This window comes from Xyrauchen texanus, chromosome 12, assembly GCF_025860055.1.
Source record: "Xyrauchen texanus isolate HMW12.3.18 chromosome 12, RBS_HiC_50CHRs, whole genome shotgun sequence".
NCBI classification, from domain to species: Eukaryota; Metazoa; Chordata; class Actinopteri; order Cypriniformes; family Catostomidae; genus Xyrauchen; species Xyrauchen texanus.
This window is the reverse complement of record NC_068287.1, coordinates 37,760,596-37,785,561: the sequence shown is the minus strand read 5'-3', so window position 1 is coordinate 37,785,561 and position 24,966 is coordinate 37,760,596. Positions and strand designations below refer to the sequence as shown.

The 24,966-nt window shown below is 38.0% G+C and overlaps 1 protein-coding gene across 5 annotated transcripts in view; it reads right to left on the bottom strand.

The window, feature by feature from the left end:
• LOC127652708 (histone deacetylase 5-like) overlaps nucleotides 1-24,966 on the bottom strand; it is an 87,893-nt gene that overhangs the window by 23,306 nt on the left and 39,621 nt on the right. For all 5 annotated transcript variants that reach the window (XM_052139028.1, XM_052139029.1, XM_052139025.1 and 2 more), the window contains 6 exons: nucleotides 8,667-8,950; nucleotides 7,908-8,052; nucleotides 6,163-6,268; nucleotides 5,729-5,862; nucleotides 2,161-2,292; nucleotides 61-173 (listed from right to left, as the gene is read on the bottom strand). In XM_052139028.1, coding sequence (XP_051994988.1) covers nucleotides 61-173; nucleotides 2,161-2,292; nucleotides 5,729-5,862; nucleotides 6,163-6,268; nucleotides 7,908-8,052; nucleotides 8,667-8,950 — 914 coding nt within the window. The remainder of the gene's footprint in view (nucleotides 1-60; nucleotides 174-2,160; nucleotides 2,293-5,728; nucleotides 5,863-6,162; nucleotides 6,269-7,907; nucleotides 8,053-8,666; nucleotides 8,951-24,966) is intronic.

Here is a 24,966-nt window from a genome sequence, read left to right as displayed (position 1 = left end):
GTTGAACCCAGAATATTCCTTGAATTGATGCAAACCAAAAGAAAAGGGTGAGTCTCTCACCTCAGCGTGGATGTTTGGGACGGAGCCGCTGGAGCCATTCTCAGCAATGGCACTGTTAGAGCTGTTCGGAGAACTGGGCCCTGAGCCAGGAGCACTGCTGCACATAGAGGACACTGAAACACACACAGAAACATTTCAACAAACACACTTCAGCTGCATCATTACAAAATATTGCTATTGATTTAAACAAAAAAAAAATGTAATTGGTTATAACACATTTCAATGTATAAACAACAGTGTTGGGTAGAATTAAATCTGTCATAGATTACAAATTACCTGACTAAAATTTTAATCAGTGACAATCTTTTAGATTTTACATTTTTTAGCCATTCTAATCTGATACTCTTTTTTTTTATTTTATTTAAGGGTACAATAAATTACAGTAACTGAACAAATTATAGCTATTGTTTGACAGGTAATGTAATCCAGGTAATGTAAAAAAAACAAACTGATTATGCACAATTTAAAATATCTATTAGAGTCTATTTACAAGTATTTCATTTTGTAATCTAATAATGCAATACAGATTACATGTAGTTTGTTACTACATAAAATCTGTATAATGATAAATTAGCTGATATTTGGCCATTTTGAGATGATCTGCATCGGACGATAACGGTGTTCATTGCCAAGTGTAAGTTCCAAAATGTGCCAACATCCTTGTTAACGGATAATGGAAATTTTTCGTTTTGAGATATTTCGCGAATTTAAGTAAATATTGTGTAAAATAAGTTTTAAAGGTGTTTTAAGTGATTTTTTGTCCATGGAAAGGTATGCAAAAAATTTTCCTACTCAATGAAAGATATTCATGAAATAAGTGTCATAAGATAACAACCATTTCTGCTCACAATAAAGCTCATTATGGTATCTTTGGAGTTCAGGGATTTGGAAAGAGGGGGCGTGGCTAATCCAACAGCTCAGTCTCATGGAAGTAGAATGAAATCACTTACAGCACCTTTAAAGACAGTAATTGTGTGTGTGTGTTTATATATATATATTATATATAAACTCAGCAAAAAAAGAAACATCCTTTTTTCAGGACACAAATCTATATTTAAATTAAAAAATAATAAAAAAAATCCATTGTATTGTAAAGGGTTTAAACAATGTTTTCCATGCTTGTTCAATGAACCATAAACAATTAATGAACATGCACCTGTGGAACGGTCATTAAGACACCAGTTATAAAACCTTGTAAAATACAAAGAGACCTGAAAAACACCAAAAGAAAGATGCCCAGTGTCCCTGCTCATCTACGTGAACGTGCCTTTGGCATGCTGCATGGAGGCATGAGGACTGCAGATGTGGCCAGGGCAATAAATTGCAATGTCTGTACTGGAAGTGGTATTAGGGAGGCCAGCAGGGGGTGCTCACCCTACGGTCTGTGTGGGTCCTAATGCCCCAATATAGTGACGGGAACACTATACTGTAAAAAGGCACCATTCTTCGGATGAGATGTTAAACCGAGGTCCTGACACTCTGTGGTCATTAAAAATCCCAGGACACTTCTCATAAAGAGTAAGGGTGTACCCCCGGTGTCCTGGCCAAATTCCCCCCATTGGCCCCTATCTATCATGGCCTCCTAATAATCTCCATCCCTGAATTGGCTACATCACTCGACAATTTGTTTTGCGAACCAACTTATGTGCTTATAAGACCTTTGCACAGTATTGTATATAGATACACATTATTTCTGACATTGGCCAGCCTGCTTTTTAGATATTGGTATCGGCATTGGCCATTAACAAAAGAAAAAAACCAAAACATAGGTCGACCACTGTGTATACTCCAAGACTTGTTCCCTTCCTCCAAACTAGGTTTATGCTAACAGCACAGTCTCACATGTTCATTATTTTTGTTGACAAGCATTCTCACTTAACATTTCACAGGTTCATTTTTGTGCACACCTCAGATACTGTTAAAACCTAAGGATTGCAGCTTCCAAATAAACTAGCTGTTTTGCAAAGCTAAAACCTAGATAGATACTTTTTCACCTCATATTCAGGGGTTACATTTTAAATGACATTTATATTTGGGCCTTACACAAATAACACTAAATAGGGTTCTACAAACAGTATTGCATTCTTACAAACTGTTTACCTGAGATCTCTATTGCTCTTTTCTTGAAGGTACTGATCACAGTACCATCTTTCCGTCTGAGCAGTGGGCTGCTCCTCCTCTCAGCCACCTTCTGTTTTAACCGCGAACGTACCTTCAGATTGGGCTCAGAGGCTAAGAGAGAGAGAAAGAGAGAACAAATTAACTAGATATTTATATTTTCTTAAAAACATTTGCGTGCTTCTTACCCAAATAAAACTTAACACTGCAATATAAGGGTGTTATGGATGGCCAGTGGGTTGCTATTGTTTTCTGAGTGGTTGCTAGGGCGTGGCTAGGTGGTTGCTTGTTCAGGGCACTGGCCAAACTCAAAAAAGCCCACAGAAAGTCTCCAGGGGATTGTATACCTTCTTCAATGAATTTCTGAGATTTTTTCACCGGTTTATTGTCCGCCAGGTAAAAATTATAAGGCTGAAAAGTAATAGCACACCTATCAACAAGCTGCATTATCTCAGGTCTCATTCATGTTGGTAGCAAAAAACAGTGCTAGAAAAATTAGCTACAGTTTAATACGTAGGGTTAGAGGCTTTTTCAAATCCCTATACAGTAATAGTGATACTTGTTTTAGCAAACACCACAAATTAAGCATTGGACCAGTCTCTCTTGTGCATCAGGACCATGGACAGCAATCTCTCTCTGTCACTTTCACCCATCTATACACTTTAGAGCTATATATAACAGCTATATTTACTGTGCGGCAATTTTATCTGTGTTGATTCCGGAGATGACGGGCCAAATTAAACGAATTGAAATAAAATGGGATTTGACTATTTTAAAAAACAAACAAAAAAAGAAAAAGGGACAATTATCTAAACACGGCGGGTGTAATGCGGCTTGACCAATCCCTGTGTTTTTTCTGGGTTGGTTTGTGCGTCACTGTCGCACTAGTCATATAGAGCAGAGAAGACTTTAGCCCTAATGCCATCAGTGGCTTTAGTATGGATTTAATTAGATTTAAAATAAAAGTGTGAGATGGGGGGAGGAGGGGTGATACCGCATAGAAAGACACACAAACGGAGGTCACATTATGTAAGGAGATTGCTGTCGAGTGTTGCCATAACACTGGTAATATGGAGTAAGCGTTATGCCCATGGTAACAGACCTGTCTGTAGTTACACACGCACACACACTATATGTATTTTAAAAATGGTAGATAGCAGTTTCTTTAGATTTCTGTTTAGTCATCACATTTTTGTCATTTATTTGCACATTAAGACATTGTTAGTATATTACGAAGAAGGAAATACAAGTACACACAGTAGTCCAGCAACCATGGATGACATGTCCACATTATCAATCACATCTACTAAAAAAATACGGAATCAAACCGATTGTACATACAGCACATAGTGAATAGGACATTTCCTTATTGCACAGGTGAAGTGCTTTTACTTTGGGCTGCATCCGAAAACATAGGCAGCTCACTTGCTACCGTTCTGCATAATCAGTTAATGGCTTAACTGACAGCTATTTTGAATGAATGGAACTCTTAAAGGTGCTATGTCATATTTTTAACTGTACTAAATCATAAAATGTCCATAATATGTCATATGTCAATACGTCAACTCTGCGTGCTGCAGCCATGGAAGCCAGCAAACGAACTGGATCAGAGATAACAGATTCCACCTGACCTAAAATGCCTCGCCATCAGTCTAAAACCACCATGACCAGAGATTTCGGGTTCAATCGCATTTATAGAATAATATTGATAACCATGAAAATTTATTTCAAAGCAAAAATCTGAGTTCCAGTGAGGCACTTACAATGGAAGTGAATGAGGCCAATCCGTAAACGTTAAAATACTAACTGTTTCAGAAGTATAACCACAAGACATAAATAACATGCGTGTTAACAGGATTTTAGTGTAAGAAAATCACTTACTAACCTTTTCTGTGTGAAGTTATAGCCAAATTAAAAAGAAAATGTGCCATGACAATGTAATTTCAACAAACCCTAAACCCTAAAACGGCTGTAAAATGTACAATATAAACAACTTTAAAGCTCAAATAATACATGAGCTGTTACACAAGAATTAATGTAAGTGCTTTTGTAAAATTATAAGCTTCACATTTCTGCTTTTAAACCCTCCAAAAACTTGCTGCATTCACTCCATTGAAAGTGCATTACTGTAACCCACTGTAACCTTTTATATTTTTTATATCTTTTTATAAGATATAAAAAATTACTTTTATATAAAAATATATAAAAAATTAAACCTTTTATATTTTTTATATCTTTTTATAAGCCGTTTTTTAAAAGAAAAGGAATCAAAAGTAATTTTTTGTGGTAATAATTATGCCACAAATGCTGTTGATTGAACTTGTATTGAACCCGAAATATTCCTTTAATCATTGAACCATTTTTAATTTGATTGATTTAAAAAAAAAGTTTAAACTGATTCATGGAAACTGAACTTCAGAGATGCTATTAAAACATCTCTTTCTGAGCACTCTGATACTTGTGAGTCATGAGCCAAGGAAGGATCATGAAAACTAGACAAATTACACACTCTTTATGAAACTTCATGACCAAATAAACAGCACACGAAAATCTTTGAGATATACATGATGCTGCTTTATTTCATATTGTAAATATTCAATCTATCACCAAGCCCTAGAACAAATACATCTGTGCGCTAAATTACTCGTTGCAAGCCAGAGGGTGTGTGTTTGTGTGTGCATGCCCCTATCAGCAGGATCACATACGGTATGTGTGTCAGTTCTGTTATAGAGAGCTTTATAAAAGCAGCGTAGGTGTGACAGTTTAAAAGATAGCTGTGTGTAAAAAGCAAATCGAAGATGTGTGTGTGTGTAGAAACACAGATTGATTGAATCTGTGTGGGTGTATTAGAGTATGGCTGATGGCTGTAAGGGTGAAGAGATGACCAGTGTGTGCGTGTGTGTGTGTGTGTGTGTGTGTATGTGTCTAAGTCCACTGCTCTGATGACTCATTATGACTCACACCTACAGACTCCTCATCGAAGAGCCTCAATTCCCACATGCACGCACGCGCACACTCACACACACACACGCACACACACGCACACACTGCTTTGTGTGATACTTCTGCATACCACTGCACTGTTAAACAGCTCAAAGTTCTAGAAGGCAAATAATGCTGTGACATTAAGATGCTCACAAACAAACAGACACACTTGTTTTTATTCAGTCTGTTAACGCCTTACAATACGGTCAACTTTTACTCATTAATACAATGAATCTAGTAAAACAACAACATTTGCATTTCATAAAAGAAAAAAGCATTGTTTGCTAAGTAGCAAAAGAATACAGTTAATAGTTTTTGGTCAAACTATTCCCTAAAGGTGAAGAAAGAAAGAGCATTGGCTTTCAGACAGAGAGCTGACCTAGCTGACATCAGCAGCTGAAGCAAGCAGGCCAATATGACATCATCAGGTATTACAAGACATTATGACATCATTTCTGGATGCCAAACATTCAATCAGTGAAGTCAATGGGAGCTTTTCTAAAGGTGTAATGCGTCATTTCAGACAACAAACAAAATAAAAATCAGGGTATCCAGGTGTACTCACCGGTTTTACGAAGAGGGAAGTCATCTTTGCCTTCGTAGGCCCCTCGCAGTGGAGGGAGCTTGTAGGAGGGAGGTGTTCCTGGTGTGTTGCTCTGCGGAGGGGAGCTCTGCTCCAGGGACGTATGATGACCTCCCCTAAAAACACACACACATACATAGATATACACACTCAATTAAAAACCTCAATCATCACAATTTCATAACTTGAGAGAAAATAAGACGCAGATACTTGTAGCCTAATGTGTGAAAATGTAATACTGGTTTGCTTATAACATGACATCATGCGGCAAAAGAATCCAGTACACTGTACCCACTTTCTTAGAAATACATTTAAACCTAGCTTTGAAAACAAAGCTCTCTGAATTCAGGTCTATCGACTCAAAATAAGACTGAGAATACAGCATGTTTGACATGGAATAGAAATGTGCATCTCACCAGCACTTCTGAGGGAAAGAATGGTTTAGTCCACCAGGGCTGGGTTCTTTTTTGCTCAACAGGAACTCTTGTAGCTTCAGTTTGACCTCAGTACTGGCTATGGCACCTAAGAACAGAGAACAGGAATAATTGGAGAATGAAAATTAGAACTAGAAATTTTGAGAACATTAGCCCCAATCACCATTCACTGCCATCTTTTTTCAGAATTGTAATAAAAATTATTTTTGGGTAAACTATTCATTAAAAGGAACATTTCGGGTTCAATACAAGTTCGAAGCATTTGCAGCATAATGTTGATTACCACAAAAAAATAATAAGTAAAAACAATAAAATAAGCCAAAACAAGGTCACAGTGGGGCACTTACAATGGAAGTGAATGGGGCCAATTTTTGGAGGGTTTAAAGGCAAAAATGTGAAGCTTATGGTTTTATAAAAGCACTAACATGTATTCCTCTGTTAAAAATTGTGTATTATTTGAACTGAAAAGTTGTTTAAATCATGCTTTTTACAGTAATTTAAGGATTTTGGGTTTATGGTATTACATCGTCCTAGCAACAAAGCTGTAAAATTGTATATATCTTTACACAGAAAAGTTTACTAAGCGATTTTATCCAAATAAAACCATGTTAACATGCATATTGTTTACGTCTTGTGGCTATATGAGTATTGGCCCCATTCACTACCATTGGAAGTGCCTCACTGTAACCCAGATTTGAAAAGAAAACTAGGGAAATGTCAAAATACATTTTTGTGGATATCAACATTATGCCACAAATGCTGTCGATTGAGCTTAACTTGTATTGAACCCAGAATATTCCTTGAAGTTTAAGAGTTTAGTACAAACGCATAACCATAATTATGAGTAACAGTGATGCTTGTCTTAGTAAGCACCACTAACTAACCAGTGATTTGCCCTCATGATAGGGGGTAGTGCTCTATCTTACAGAAACCCCCACTTGTAATTAGATTTAGTTATCTAATGCTGTCTGTCTATTCAAAATACCTCTGTTTTGCTGCATGTCGTGTGTAATGAGGTGTGCGTTTTAATGTAGTGACATTTTAAAACTGCAGCTGGCACAGTGTTGAAAGTGCCCTGTGGAAAGCAATGGGCAGTTTCGACATAGCCTGCTAAAAATAATAAGTTTTGTGGCTGAAACAAGTCTAGTACTGCATTGTGTTGTTTTTAATTGGTAAATAACAAAAGATAAGAAATAATAGAGCAATTTGTGCCTTCAGATATTCAAAGAATATTCATGGCAGCATATAATAATACAAACTTTACAAACAATAACATTATCTTTGTGGGGGGTTTTTTCTCTTTTTTTGCAGACTGTACAGAGCCCAATTCAGAAATATTCTATATAGAAGTAACAGCGTGTTCTATCGTGATGTGATGTGGTAAAGCGATAAAAGCTTCTCCATGCACAGTATTTTTTTTTTCTTCTCGGTTTTGTTCAAACCAGCCATAACTGTTCCGAGTGACAGGACATTTTGCCGATTTATTGGTTTATAATTCTACAGCATCGTACCAGGTAGCCTCTCCCTCAATGAAAAATCCCCTCAATAACTGTACATTTAACCATCAACTCTATTTTAATTGGATGTGACTGTAACACCTTGCATCACGTCTGTTTAGAACACAGGAAATGATGATCGGACAGTTAACTACACCATCAAAATGAGTTTACAGTAGATCCATTACATACACAATAAGAATTGGTGGACTAATGGAATGAGATGCATACTCTCTTTGCTTTTCTCTTTGTTCCGTAGCATGATGAGCTGTTGTTCCAGCCGCTGTTTCTCCATCTCTTCGAGACGCTGCTGTTCTAACTTCCTCTTCTGCTCCAGCTCCTGTTGATGCTTTGCTGCCAAGATTTCCTGCTGCTGCTGCTCGGGAAGAGGTCAGAGGTATGGTGTGTACAGACACGACAACAAACAAGACCTGCTCATCATAATGCATGCATTAAACACAACACTAGGGATGGGTCACAAATTTAGACTAGACATCCAACAACATAGTCAATAAAATAGGTCGACTAGTTTAGATTTTTCTTATAACTTTTGTCAGTGTTTATATATTTAGCAGGGGTGCTTTAAAAAGCATGCTGACAGCTCACTGTGCTTTAGCTGTTAGACAATCTGCATGGTAAAACCCTTGCAGAAAAGTTGCAACTTTAAATTCATCCCCTTTAAATCATTGCTGCTACAGCAATGATTTGCATTACATCTTGTACTGTTTTTGAGCGTTTTGCCACCAGCATTGTGTTTTTAAGATGTCAAGTTAAAAATAGTCATACTTGGAAAAAAAAAAAGCATCTCGAGACACCTGTATTCTGTTCCACGCTGTTGCGCTAGCTGTTTTTGCATGCAAGAATGTGTCTTATATAATGCCCACAACCAGCCAAGGCTTACAGTTCAGGCAACCCACTGACTACTCAAAGTTTTAAAATATGTAGTTTTGCATATCCCAACACACATATCAAGTCACTCATGGGTCATACCTTAAGATGTTCCTGTAGCTGCACTTCATGTTGGCGGGTCAAAACCTCGTGCTGTTTCTGGAACTCAGCGAACAGCAGCTGTTTCTGGAGCTCTTGTTGTTGTTTGAGTAATAGCAGCTCATGCTGAAGCTGTTTTTCTCTTAGTGTTGGATCCACCGCGCTCAGCGCACTCAGACGTGGGTCCGTTCGCAGGTCCACCGGCACTCCGCTACCCCTGCCCTGATCTCCTCCACCTCCTACTGGGCTCTGCATCCCAGAGGGTAGCAAGGTCTTCACATCCACAGCTGAAAAGAGAGATAGTTAAACTTTAGCCTAATTAAGCGAGACACCTTACTACTTTTGGAACCTGCTACACCTTCTTGGTGAAGTGTGTGATTTCTACACTAGCTAAATGAACCACACAGAATTGCAAAAATAATGGTTGTTTCCCAAACAGCTACCCAAAAAACTCCTTTCATCCCTTGTTTCCTGCCCCCCATCTTCCACTGTTGGGGAAAACAGATAGTCCCACCTAAAACTCATGCCACTGGTAAAAGCAGATCTTTATTAAAGCCACAATGTTTTTACACAGATTTACACATTAATAATGTCACATAAACTATAAAGCCCGGATCACAATTTTGCATGGAATTTCTAAATTCTGTACAATCTGTAACTCCATGCTACTTGTTTAGTTGACACTGGGTAGATACTTCTACTAAAAGTGACATTTAGTACACCAAATGCAGTGGAATTCTCCTTAAAGATACTTGGGATCAAGTGCCTGGTACAAGTACACAATGGTCATAGATTTCAATAACTCTCCACTGAACCCACTCTCTGGCTGGGTTCAAACCTGTTCTCTTTGTGGTGTCCAGCTCAACTCTTCACCCTCTATGCTTGTACCGAGACCAGTGCACAAGGGCTATTTCTACCAAGTGCATCCTTTTAAGTCATGAGGAATAAGCAAATAAATAAATAAAAAGCATGCTGTTATGTAGGCATGCTGTTATGTAACCTAGGGGAAGCCAAGGTGATTCCCTGAGGCTTAGGAATTGTCACAGCCCTAGTAAGCAGTCCAACCCCTCTCTTTTACTTTCTCTCCATATCTTAGAGATTTCCAGCTCTACCATTTGCCAGAGAAATGAGCCTCCTAAAGCTTCTCAGCGAAAGCCTTTGGCACAACTGATGTGCCAAAAAAGAACCAGCAATTCCAACATTCCTGTAATTGTTTTGTTGTACTTGTTTTCTTCCCCTTCAAACACTCTTTTCAGTTTTGCTGCAGTAATGAGTTGCCATGGGGATAGCAATGTGTTTCTTGCCTCAAGTGCTTATTGGGCTAAGTTCTCTCCACAGGCCTGCAGTCAGGAAAACTGAGTGCTCCCATTAAAGATAGCCTGGTCATAGCTGCTTCTGAATTGTAGTTTAAATCAAAGCAGTCTGAACTTGCTTCTCACTCGGAAACCAGTTTTGTGGTTTTGTTTGCCATATTAAGGGTTGGCTTATGAGTATGGGAAACTAGACAAGGGCAGCGTCTCAATTCGCAAACTGTACTCTGCATTATGTACTACACTGGTAATGGGAAAGCACATACTTCTATTGGGAGATATTCTCTGCATTTGCATGCATGCATTAGCACCTACCTTAATTCATTATGTTACCTTAAAATTCAGGCGATTTTGCCAAGCATGACATTTTCCTGGATCAACATATTTAGTTGGTTTCGGAATAACAATATTGTCAAAGAAACTCTAAACTTAGAGGAAATTATACATTGGTAGGTAGTGTGCACAAGACGCTAACCCCAAGACCCTAGCATTTATCCTAAATGCAAACCTAAAATCTGATTAGTTGATAGAAATGGACAAGGACATTGATCCAGGAATATCTGCCAATTGGCAAAATATACAACAGCTAGGTACTTTTAAAAACTCCTGTAGAAGATTTGCCATCATTTTGGTTGCCATTATTAAACAACTGAAAACATTAAAAGATAACTGCCTTTCACACAGGAATATATGAAAGCATGCAAAATAGAATACCATCTGGGCACACAAACCATTTTCAATTTACATTGATTTGAAACGCACCAATCTTAATCATGCATAATATTTAGTACAAATAGTAGGTGAATTAAGATGCTGCCCTGGACAAGCAGAGAAAGATTTTTCTGGACTTTTAAAAATGATCTTTTTATCTAATTATTGCTTAATTGCTTTAAATCCATGTGTTTAATACTGAAAATTGGCATACTGCTTAGTTGAAGTATGATAGAACTGGGTATTGTTTTTCTCTTCAAACACACCGAAGAGTCGACGTAGTGTCCTTGAGTCTGCACGGACCAGAAGTGTTTGGTTCGAGGCCAACACGCTGGGGTCCCTCACAACAGAGAACACATTAACCCACATGTCAATCAGCCTTTGCTGTCACCCAGCTTGCCCTCCCACAGTCGGGTAAAGTTTACAAACATGCTAATGATCTGGTTTCTTTGCAGAATGCCTGGCGGAAGCGATCAGCTTACATGAAAATCAGATTACAACTCCTTTATCAGTCAGGGGCTATATATAACATTCCTCGGGCCCTCGGACCGATTGACTGTTTCGAGCCTTTGACATCAGGGCTTGGCCAGCTGAGGTCGTCAGGGATAACGCTCCTGTTACTGACCAGATGAGCTTAGCAGAGATTTATCCATACATATGACTGTATGTGTGTATACCTTCCTTCAAACTCTGTAAATCATTTCAAAACTCTCAAAGAACTAAATCTCTTTTCATATTGAAATTTAGTAAAAGCCATTAAACGTTTTGTTATTATGCTTGTTCTTGGCCTACCGTGTACAAGGCAGCTCCACAGACCAGTTATCAGTCCAAACAATACATCTACGTGACAGACACCCAGATCCCAATGGAAAACTTCTTTTGAGCTGTTTATTAACAACCATAGGGATTATTAAAGAGAGCCTTCCTGCCCGTTACAGCTAATATCTTTCCTCTTTCAAACTTCTTGTCCTGTATCATCCTCCCCCATATTGGAAAGAAGCTTTTTTTTTAGATCGAAAGACGAAGATGGAGATGAAAAACACATGAAGACACAGAAAAGAAAAAGGAGGTGTTTTCGGACTGGAGTCTTCGAGGAAGTCCCTCAGTGAGGAGGTTGGGCAGACTAAGGGGGTTTCCAGGGAATTTCCCTAGGAAAGCTCAAAGTGGACTGACTTGACAAATTACTCTAGTGCCCACGCACACAAACACACACGCTACGCTCACTTGCAGACTGATATAAACAGAATCAAGCATGCAAACATGTTGTTTACTGTGTCATTATTTTCTCAATTCCTTTTGGTGATGCTAGTGGTGCAGAAATTACACATTTCACCTTTAAACAAGGACAAAGGTAATGGAAAAACAGTAAAAAAAAAACACATCTTTGCATCTCTGCAGAGGCACTTACCCATGTATTAAAAAAGAAGGTAAGAGCATTGTAACCTAACAGGATGAAAATAGAACCGAGAGAGGGAGAGAGAGAGAGAGAGAGAGAGAGAGAGAGAGAGAGAGAGAGAGAGAGAGAGAGAGGTACCTCCTCATTAAAAATAAAAGTGTTGTATAAGCCTTGGGTGAGGCTGGGCGAGAGAGACTAGAAGAATAGATGTGAGAAAGAAAGACAGAGTAAAAGTTGTTGATGTTATTTGGATAAATAAGCCAAGCAGGACTAATCAATGGAGTGTCTGGAAGAGGTCCAGAGAATGCTTGAGTAGCCAGATTTACCTTTCATCTGATTATACCGTACTCTGTGGATTATGCTTACCGCCTGCAGGAATGATTAGAAATAGCTTCCACATACTCATACTGGTTTTAGAGCATGGGGTTGGTGTGTGTGCATATATATATGTGTGTGTGTTTATCTATACTTGATCCACTTATGCAGCAGTTAGCTTAAGTTTGTTTATAAGCAGATGAGCAATTTTTTTTTTTTTTTATCCCCTTTTCTGCCAATTTGGTATGCCCAATTCCCACTACTTAGTAGGTCCTCGTGGTGGCACGGTTACTCACCTCAATCCAGGTGCTTCTGAGACAGTCAATCCGGCCATTTTATCACAATGCTCGTTGTGCATGACACCGCAGAGACCCCCAGCATGTGGAGGCTCATGCTACTCTCCGCAATCCATGCACAAATTACCATGTGCCCCATTGAGAGTGAGAATCACTAATCATGACCATGAGGAGGTTACCCCATGTGACTCTACCCTCCCTAGCAACTGGGCCAATTTGGTTGCTTAGGAGACCTGGCTGGAGTCTCTCAGCACACCCTGGATTCAAACTCACGACTCCAGGGGTGGTAGTCAGCATCAATACTTGCTGAGCAACCCAGGCCCCTGACCTCAGCTGTGTTAAATAATATACATCAAGAACTTCAGACTAAGGAAAAACAAGTTACTAGAATCACTAAACATTAAGTAATATTCAATGACCCTGTTTCCACCTGGTATTAAGGTGCGCTTTCTGTTTTCGGTGATCCGATCACAAGTGCTCAGCCAAGACGTATTGCTGTTTCCAGCTGGTATCATAACCATGCATCTCAAATGGATCTCCTGTGACCACTTGTGTTTGGATTTTGAGGGTCTTTGATTTTATGACAACATATACCAATAACTATGTCAGTGTGTTACTGCACAATAGCATACTGCCAAAAAAAAAAAAAAGCGTGAATTTTTTTTACTACCCCTTATGTGGTTTCAGTGGTATGATTAAAAAACATTTTGGACCCTGTTTCCACCTGTATTTAGCGCTGACCACTTGTATTCGGATCACAAAAAAAAAAATCTTAATACCAGGTGGAAACGGGGTAAAAAAGTAGTGCATTAAATAAAGTATAGATAGAAGACATAGTCATTCTGCTAGATGATTGACCAATTAGCATGCAGGAACATTCTGTTTAATAAATATCAGTTGCATCCCAAATCGCATGCTTCTACATTTTATAGTCAAGATCAGTTTGTTCACAAAAGAAGAGTGATACGAGTGTCCGGAATATGTACTACTTACCTATATATTAAAATAACGAAGAGTGGAATGTTGACCACTTAATGAATTCAGTGCATGACTGACTACCACCCCTGGAGTCGTGAGTTTGAATCCAGGGTGAGCTGAGTGACTCCAGCCAGGTCTCCTAAGCAACCAAATTGGCCTGGTTTTAGTGAGGTTAGAGTTACATGGGGTAACCTCCTTATGGTCTCCATAATGTGGTTTGCTCTTGGTGGGGTGCGTGGTGAGTTGTGCGAGGATGCCACGGAGAATAGCGTGAAGCCTCCACACGTGCTATGTCTCTGCGATAAAGTGCTCAACATGCCACGTGATAAGATGCATGGGTTGACAGTCTCAGACACGGAGGCAACTGAGATTCACTAAGCCACCAGTAGGACTTGGGAACATACTGGGAATTGGGCATTCCAAATTGGGAAGAAAAAGGGGAGACATTTTTAATATATATATATATATATATATATATATATATATATATATATAAGGATCTAGTTAAACCCTGAATGATGATGATGGCATTTTTTTATGCTTGTGCATGTTGGTCATTTGTTATGTGATGGGAGTATCTGTTTTGTTTCTAACACTGCAGTTCCTCTATATAATTAAGACATGCACATGAAAATCCAATCGCATTTCCAGGTTTCAGATGCCTAATTCCTCTAAACACTTTCATGTACCACTACACATGGTTCTGTAGTACCATAACCACACCAGAAAATCATCCAAGAGGCTTAACTAGAGACCCTATTTCTACTAAAGCAGGGGGTCTTTCCTGGTTTCGAATGCCTTCCCCTCATCTTCCTCCCCACCTTCACCCCCCGTCCTTCACTTCACTCCCAGAGGAGATTAAACACAAGCAACAACAGAACACAGTCTGCCTGCGAAAAGCACAGTTATAATTAGCCCTGGATTAATAATGCTCTAAGGGGAGAGGGGGAGGGAAAGAGGCACACTGCGCTTTTAAAAGTGAGCAAATCTATTTTAGGATTTGCTACATTTTCAGGCGGCTCTGTAGCTCTCGATGCATCTCCCTCCATTCGTTCATACTGCTCTGTATCTCCCATCTTGGATCAATTCTACAGACATCGGTGGTGACTGCAGTGTGGTGTGTTTTTGCAGAGATAACCTTTGACTGGAGGAGCCTGATGAAAGGCATGCTGACAGCATGTCAATAATACGTGATATAAGCCCCACCTTTTTGCCCGAAGGAATGTGAGCATGGACAGTACTTGGATGTTAGTTCGATGATGCATCTAACCTGATAATAACTCCATAATAGTACATTAAATCTTGCAGAATCACAGATATTAGAGTGAATAGGTAGTTCATATAAAATACTTATATGTAATCTGCATCTAAGACCAATTTAAATCGAATTTTGTGGATTCTTCTAAAATTATTGTGCATTTTATGAACTAATTTTAATTGTGACAATACATGGAATGTGTGTGGTTTTAAAAAATCAATTAATAACACTGGAGGATCATTTAAAATAAACTAAAGAAAGCAAAAGGTGATTAAAAAGGTAAAGTAGACAACAGTGACCAGTTATAGGCCATACATAAAGGACATACGATTTAGACTTTCCCTTATACATTAATATACATTTTACCCTAAAATCTTGATGATGATATAAAAAATGTCAATGCATCAACTACCCAAATGTCAGCAAGAGACAAAAAAGTCTGCTTCCCTGTCAACAACTGTTCAACTTGACATCTAGCTGGGATATCCTAAGGGACTCTGTCCCTCATGGCAGCAACAACCTGATGTTCTCCTCTCCTCTCTACTGAAGGGTTGTCCTTTTGCTTTCAAATCTAAGTTGAAAGAGAACCTTACAGCTGACACAATTTGCTGACACCGTTTCCTGCTTTCAATCCTGCCACAGGAGTTTTATTTTAGCAGTTAGTCCAAATGCTCTGTTGTACAGAGACAAAGTGAGACAAAGAGGAATAGACACACAGAAAGCTAAAGAGAGTAAAGGTCCTCAATATAGAAAGTTTGAACAATAAAATAGCTGATAAGCAAGCGATAATGTACAGTGAGCTGGTTTATTTTGTGATAATGACTGGCTGACTATACATTATTACGCTTAATACATGGATACTTACCAATTAAATAAATAAATGGTCATGAGATACTGATTTGCACTGAAATTATTTTATTTATAATAATAAAATAAATATATGTAATTTACCATAACTATTTTATAGATTTTTTTATGTACTTTTATTTTAATTGTATTATTTTACTAAAAAAAGAGACTACAAACTATTAAAAGAGACATGAAATTAGCACCATGTACTACATCGATTGCACGTGACAATGATAAATTTTCTTTTTAGAGGTCACTGTACAAAAATATCTAACCGCAGAATGTAGCAATTGACCCATCAGAATAAAGTATTCATTCTATACACGCCATAGACTGTGTAATGATAATTTTTTTATACATTTATGGCAGATAATCATAAGATTGCACAATAGTCTTCAGACATATTTTTCAACACAACTTTAATAAAGTGTGAGCAGCAGGGTAAATTAAAGGGGGTCACACACCAGACGCGTCTTGCGGAGGTCAAGGTGCGTTCTAAAATTAGAAACAACTATTTATTTTCTACAAAGGAAGGAAGACACTGCCAACGCTCAGCATCAACTTTCTGAAGCGCTATGGAGCGCAACTCGCATAGTGTTCCATTAAATTCAAATTTTCCATCATAAAAATCCAAATCTAGCCATCACTGGATAATCTATTGTATCTTTCATAGAGCCTCCTAGAGTATGTAGTTTTGTGGTTTGACAGCTTGAATGAAACCTCTTCAAGGCTACATACAGAGAAATTGCATACTAAACAGCACAATTTGTAATTTTTCAGTTTGCGCAGTTTCACCAATTTCATAAACTAACCAGCAAAATCAACTTTTTTAACCCTGGACTGCCATCTCCTGCCCCACTACAGCTCTTTGTGTGTGTGTGTGTCTCCCAACGCTATTACGCCAGACTGTTAAACAGAGGAAGCACTCAAATTGGGCTTCTAAATTAAATGTTGGCTAATTTTAATATATCGATGCCACAAAAATATATCGATAGAATAACGTGCCGATAAATAATCGATAATATATCGATATATTGAATAACATTCCTAATAACCAATATGATAACCAATATTATAAATCTTTATTTGTTTGTCTGTTGTTTAAAAAAATTGTTAACAATGAAACCTCTCATTTACAATTTGGTTCAAAGTGTTTCTATTAAAATAGGCGAAACCTTGCATTGGAAAAAAGGATACTGGCAAAATAAATTAATATTGGCAGATACCGATATAGTCACCAATATAGAGTTCATGCCTACAAGTGAGCGAGAAAAGTTAAGGGCGATGAGGTAGGGCCTCAAGGACAGTAATTAATAAATGTACCTGCGCTTGTCTCTGCTCTGCAGGAGCACCTTTTTTGCTAAGCTTTGGGACACAGCAGTGAATCACAGGAAGTGTTTCTCTTAGCAGAAACAAGATAGATTCTGAGAATGTGCAGGCCTGCGATACATTAAAACAGTGTCTGTAGAAATTAGGGATGTGCAAAAATACACATTTCCAAATTTGAGTGGTCAATAGGTTGCCTGAACGACTCAGGTCTTAATTGGTCTTAAGTAAGCCATGTAAAATTATGCGGATTTCATGTTCACCCCGATCGGACACATCTCCTATGCTGAAATAACATAACATGTGTTCTTGTGTTTAAAAACAGCTAGATGGAACACAACAGAGTGGAACAGAAAGCAGTGGTCTCACGATGCATTTTAAGTTGATTTTCATTTGACATACCATCTTAAAAAGGCAATGCTTGTAGTGGAACACTCAAAAAACAGCGTGACGACGCAACAGCCAAAGATGTCCATTTGAATGTCTAAGGCTGTAACAGCAGTGCTTTAATGCAGATGAATGTAAAGATGCAACCTTTCCATGAGGGTTTTACAATGCAAACTGTAACATGCATTAGCAGTGGGAAAAATTTGTGGTAGGTATAAAATGACTTTGTCTGAACAAAATGTAAAATCGCATTTAAAAAAACAAACTGCATTCAAAGCCCAAAATGGTTTGCCTTCCAATAAAAGCGGTCAGTGGAAACCACACTGCAATGAGGAAATAATCACTTTAAGAAAACGCTACATCAATCAAAAAGTTATACACAGCAGAAATTTGTACTTTTGAATGGGTGACGTTTTCAAGAATGGACAGAGTGATTCTTTTCCCCCCTCAATGCACTTAATTACTTTGAGGTTTAATATTGATTTTACAGCTTTTTGACTGAAACAGGCATCTGTATCCACAGTCTCCCATGAGGAACCATTCATTATTTGAGCTCTACAGGCGCGTTCTACCATCCCCCTTTTTTAAAGTCTATTTTGCAGAGAGCCTAGCTAACGTCATGGTTATTTTCTTTAGCAACGGTAAACCAGCTATGCTTCAGAGAAATGAGAGGGGCAAGATGGAAAGGGAGAGAGAGAGAGAAAAAAAGCATGAATATTGCTTTCCAGAAATAGCACATAGCAACGTGCAGTAGACTGCCCTCTCAAATCTGTTTTGCATTTTCTTCTTGTTAATGGCACATAGTTGAGTGAGAGCAAGAAAGAGTGAGAAAGAGAGCGAGAGAGACAGAGAGAGAGAGAGAGAGAGAGAGAGAGATAGATAGAGAGAAAGAGAGCGAGAGAGAGAAAGACAGAGAGAGTATCAGTTTGAGTTAGTCAGATCTAGGGATGTCAAAAGTGCTGTTACTTTGGTACCAAGTTCATACATACATAAATTAAAATAAATGTGAAAAAGACCACTCTTTCTACAGTATATGAGATATTACGAGAGAAAACTACTCATAGCTGGAAGACTTTTGTAGCTTTAAAAAGTATTTGTATTGTACCAAATAAACATGCAGTGAAGACTAAACATGACAATCGAGTGACCTGACATGCCTTAAAGGGACTTTGGAAATACATGTCATTTTAATTTAATTTGATTATCATTCTATTAATATTTGAAATAAAGGTGTTTTTTCTAATAAATCTGAAAAAAAAAAAAACTGTTTTCGCTTTGGTATCGAAATTGGTGCAAAAAATTATGAAATGTCACTGGTATTGGTATCGACTAATTACATTTTGGTATTATGACACTAGACATATCTATCAATCGGTTTGATGAAACAAGTTGAAATTGTGGAGAAAAGAGGTGCAGGATATTTACATTCTTTGTAAGAGCTTTTTGGCTGTTTAGACTTGAGGGTAGCACTTTATTTACCAACTTGGGTTTTGAAGCTGGTAAAAGGAGCGTTTGCAAATAACCAGTGTGATTTATGGGCCTCAGGAAACTCCAATGCCTTTGGCACGTCTTTAGGAAGGGTAGCTCCCCTCGCTCTGGGAAAACAAGAAACCAGCCGTTCTTTGGTGGAAGCCCCCCCCCAAAAAAACTTTGAAGAAGGGAAAGACATGGGGTGAGGAGTACTGCACTGCCATGGCTTGTGCACCACATGCCATTAAAGTTATACTGACTCTTGATCCAAAGAAAATTCAGATGATGATGACGTCAATAGAAGTGGTTAATGACACCGTGGTTTATCATCAATGATTCTCAGCTAATTCACTTCTATTCGTCCATGTCGTGCATGCTGAATGGTGTTATTTTATATTTTAGGAAGAAAACATGAAAACCCAAGGGTTAAATTTTTTATTTGGCCATTTAATTAAATATTGGACAGTTGAGTAAGGACAGGAAACAATGGGATATGACACGAAACATATTCAAACTCACCCACATGTAGAAATTAGTGTTGTAGTGCAACATGCCAACCACTAGGCTACAGCTCAATCTGCGGACACATTCGGCCGTGAGCATGCAAGACATTTTAGACACGGCAACAATAAAAACATACAGTTTTGAAATACAGTATGTAGCTATTTTCATGTATTGAGCCAAGAGGTCAATTGGTGACGTTTCGATCTTCTATTGGTGAAACGTTTTGTCATTATACAAATTTGCACACTTTAGTCTGCAGCTGAATGCAACATTTCTTTGCATAAGCTTGCGTTTCCGGTGTCCTGCATTTGAATGGGAGTGAATGGAGCGCAAAGTGTAGTGTGACCGCACCTTCAGACTGAGTTAGGTTACCCATCTTATTAGTAACATACAATTAAATTCTGCTGCATTTCTTGTTTGATTTACGTAAACGTGCTATACGAACATCTTTGACTATAATGATAAGTCTCATCGCTTTTTCAGCATCAAAATCATTCAAGTTACAAGAAGTTTGACTTTTAAAAACATATCGCAATATATTCTGATTCTCTGCGCTGTTTAGCTGTTATTGAATGCAAAAATATGTCATGTGTGAACGTCCCCTTACTTTTTCTACTCTTGTTTTCAGGGATGCACCGATACCACTTTTTTTCTTCCGATCCGATTCCGATATTGGAAATCTCAGTAACGGCTGATACAGATCACGGTACCAGTGTCGTTTTTTTGCATAATCAGTTTAGAAAATCTTTACATTATTGTGTGGAACTTATTGGGAGTACTCTTTAATATGTAAAGAAACACAAACCTCTAACTATACATTATTTCAATATAAATGTATAGCTTATTAAAAAACACTTTATTATTAACTAGTGTACTGGATAATGTAGCATCAAAATTAACAGTCATTCCAGTATAAGTCATCAGTAGAAAAGAAGCAGTTTTCTTTCTTTTTTTTACTTGTATTTGGACTAGGATTCAGATCTCTTTTTTTGTTCAATTTAGTTGTAAGATATCAGCTCACTATTCATTCACACAGTTATTTTCATTCAACTTAAATATTATTATAATTTGTAAACAAATAATAATATATTAGCAATATATCTCAATCGTGAACTTTAACTTTTAAACCCTCACGCTTTTATTTTGACATTCTGGACGCTCCAGGAAGTCCTATTGGTGTCTGTTTGTAGGCAAGTTCACAGTAGTTTAATTCGCTTCTTATTCAAATTCTGGTAAAATCCACCTCCAGTGCCATTCTAAATGCATATTATAAGTGAACCAAACTTTTGAGCATCTATATCTTAGATGTGGTTTGTTAGTAGTGCTCAAATATTGCACAACGTGTGAAGGCTAAAAATAGCCATAAGTGTGTGTGTGTGTGTGTGTGTGTGTGTGTGTGTGTGTGTGTGTGCGTGTCTGTGTGTGTGTAAACAGAGCAGCGCCATTCACTGACGCACTGGAGCTGTGCATGCATTTTATATATTTACTTATAAAACACAGCCTTTTGTAATTCATAGAGCTATCGCACGTCTTAAAGTGGCTTAGAATAAAATGACTCATATGAACTACTATAATTGTGTTTTTATGGATCTTATATGTAATTTTTTTAGCTTGACAGTAACGAACATGACACACAGTATCGGATTTGGATATGGCTCATTGAACCGATACCCAGGTATTGGATCGGTGCATCCCTACTTGTTTTGTATGTGAAAGGTTACACATAAACCCAAACTAAGCCCATCAACTATTCCGACTCCATTCGCAACATCTGACAGTGTTGTTCTTTGCAGGCAACACATGGCACTGAACTTGGGCCACAAACTCCATTTCCCATAACCCCCACCCCTCCTTCTCCATCGGTCCAAAACAGTGTCCCATTCAACAGCAAAACCCCTATCATATGGAGAGCTGCATATGCCTAACCGCCATTCCTTAGGGCCCTAGTTCAAATGGGACAACCTTTCATGAGCAGAAAAAAAAGCAAAGCAGAAGAAGCCGCACGAAAGCATAAACATTCAGACGATGAAATGTCATGGCTAAGCAGCAGGCTGAGTGCTAGCCACTGTTTACAGGTTCTATAAATGCAGCAGCATTGACGTCAAACGCTTGCATGAGAGGAATGTTGTTTTCTGGGTAAACTTCAATGTGTGGTGCGGAATTCATCTCAAGCCACTAAAAGCAGAGAGGGGGGTGGAAGGGTGTATTGCAGCAGAAAAAAAAATTCCTCAGAAAAAGACTGCAACAAGATTCAATAGATAAGGACTGAAAGATGACATTGATATTTGTAGCAGTATTTTTATTGCATCAATTCATAATGAGTTTTTCCACTCATTTAAGAGTGAATTTTTTGTTAGTGATAGAAAAACACTGCGGAATCTTCAGAAAGGATAATAATTTAATTATGGCCATTTATAATAAAAAGATTTAAATGGATATTAAAAAAAAAAATCACACCTCGTAAATACTAGGTAAACACAGCTGACAAGGCTGAAGTCTGACTGTGTGACCACAGTCAAAATGCCACCTTTACGAACTTGCCTAATATGGAGGTAATTTCATTGAAGTTGGACTGTCTTGTTGGAAGTCTGGCTACAAAAAAAAAAAAAACAACAACTAAAAAACGAAATTCACCCGTAACAGCCAAAATACCAAAGAGCCTTCAGTTCTTGTAAAAACCCTTTCACAATACATGAATTTGGGAAAAAGGCAAATGGGAAAGCCAGTGAGAGCTAGATATTTGCTTTGAATAAGAGCTGGAACTCTGCTGAGATCCTGAAGGGTTTGGATGGCATGTGCAAATGAAAGGTTATTACTTTTGTTATGAAACTATTTCCAGCAAAGGATATTAAAAGTATATCAGGAATTTAAAGCCATTGGTCATTTGGCACTAGGCAAGGAAAACAAAATATTTATTGGAAGCATCTTTTTTTCTTTCTTTTTTTAAGTAAATGTACAATCTGCTATTACTTATTAAAACGAGAAGTGAAATGAAAATAAGGTAAACGAAGAAGTGAAAACTCATTCCTCGTGAGCAGAATATCAAATAAAGCATGGCCAAGGCATGCAACAAAGTGGGTGGTGTTACATGTCACTTTGGCACACGACATAGATAAAATGCATGTCTAGAGACAGCTGCATGATGAAACCTTCCATGCAAAAGCTTACAAGCACAGTGATCCAGTGACGTTTTCCTGCTTATTATAAAGAACATGAAAGTTGAGAATCTAGACTTGTCAGATGCACCAATAAAGACTCTGGATATGGGATATCTATTATTGTCTGTCTACATAGAAGACTGTGGAGAGGAAATTCTTAAGGACCGTTCAGACCAAAATAATTTTTAGGTTAAAAAAGCGAGATGCAACGCAACACATTTAACAGAACGCAGGTGTCTTGAAATGTGTTTTTAAAAGTTAACCAAGTTCTTTTTTACCTGACACAACATCCAAAAAATGCAGCGCTAATGCATGAGACATTAATTAATTAATACACAAATCATGAAAGTTAATGGGGAGAGGTGTGGTTTTACTTCTCTTAGTGATCAGACTTACAAGGGACCCAAACCAAATCTAACCACTAGACAACCATAGAGACTGGGTTTATTTTTGACTTTTGAGTAAGTAACCACTCAGAAAACCCTAACAACCAAAAAAACAAAACCTAGCAATGAGGAGAAATCAAGGGCTGATTTGCTGTAAACAGTCTGACACAACTAAGAGACCTCAACCCTCCCCAGTTTACACATATTGTTGTCTACATTCTCTACAATAACATCTTGCCTCCAGAAATATCCCTCACCGCCATAATAGGACTATACTTTACACAGACCCAATAATAGACGATAGTAAAATGAGACTAGTCAGATATTATTAGCTCATGTGTAGGGTACAAACCAAACAGCTTGGAGTAAATACATAGTCTATTTCCACTTCACTACACAATGTCCTCAACCTGATCTGAATGTTCAAATATCTGCCAATATGTTCTTCTGACACTCATTCTGACATGGGAATATCATTTAAGCTTTGTGTTTTCCAAGCTAATTTGAATGCATGTTGCAACATGGACATAATTTTCCTTTAATGTCTGAACGTGATTCAGTTTGTAGTTCACCGTGGCTTGTAATTTTGAGTCATCCTGCCATTATTATTTACAAGGAAGTTGTGTAGTTTGTCAATTGAACACCTACACAAGTGTAACATCGATAACTGCTTAGAGAAAGAGAAACAGATAAACAACAGATTTTTTTAATCATCAACTGAATCAGCAATTGAATCACTGATCGACTGACTCATGTTTGTTTTAATCTTGTGTCACGAAAGCAAATGCAATGCAGTTTGAGAACAGACCTCAAAGAGGTGCTGCAAAGAAAGATAGTGGGCAGGGCTAATGCATTCCCATAGTGTCCTAACAGCACTGGTTGCCATTCAAGACATGGGGTGAGACCATGGGCCTGTAAACAGGCGTGGCACGCCTGGTGCTGATTATAGTACAGGGACATCGTTGGGAAGAAATAGTTGACTAGCCGTAGTGGGCTAAATTTAGAGGAGCTATTTTGGCGACTCCAAGAAGAAACAAACTTGGTATGCAAATGACAGTGTTACTATTACTTTTACTTGCACATATTGTTTTAGTGACTCTTGCGAGGGTTTATGACTGAAAAGTCTTTACTTACTGCAGCCATAGCGGTAAGTTTTTGTTATTCTTTGGTTGCCTTGATGTCAACATGAATTCAATATTGACCCCATTAAATTTTTTTATGTATGTTTCTGGTCATTGGTGCACATCATGTACTTTTTTAGACAAAAAGTCTTTGTAATCTTTTACCAACTGTAATAAATTCACTTCAGAAATGACTTTCTTTTTGGTTGACATCACAAGTTCCTTTTCTTCCTCTTACTTTAACCCTTCACTTAAACCAACTGACTCAACTCTGTATATAAAACCCACTATTCACATTCCAATGAATTCCCAATGGATACAATCAAGTCCCGCTCTACATTTCATTTTTTAGCTGAATACACCGTATGATAAGTCAGATTATGGAAGTAAAATTAGTTTTGAATGTGCTTAATGTTGGCCTTATTCACATGGCCACTCAATGGCAAAATATCCCCATGAAAATGTTTTGGCATAGAACTTATGTGGAACATGTACCCCCAATGGACTTTGCGCCACCTTCAACACAACTGACGTAACAATATTTGCATTCACATTGCCTACAAAAGATCTATTGACTTTGCTGCATTGGCATTTATGGAATTTGTCAGTGATATTAGAATGTGCTTTATGCCTGGAATATGAAATGATATCATGTCTAAAACATCTAGAACATTTAGGTGAGCCAGGGGGGTGGAGACTGCCAGCAGCTGGGCATGGCATCTTTTTGTCAAAGAGAAACTGACCTAAATGCCATGCCATTGATTTCTAAGTAAGCACACAATTCGATACATTTGTGCAATGTTTGCTATTAGAGTTGGCTTCACTGTTGACTGATTTG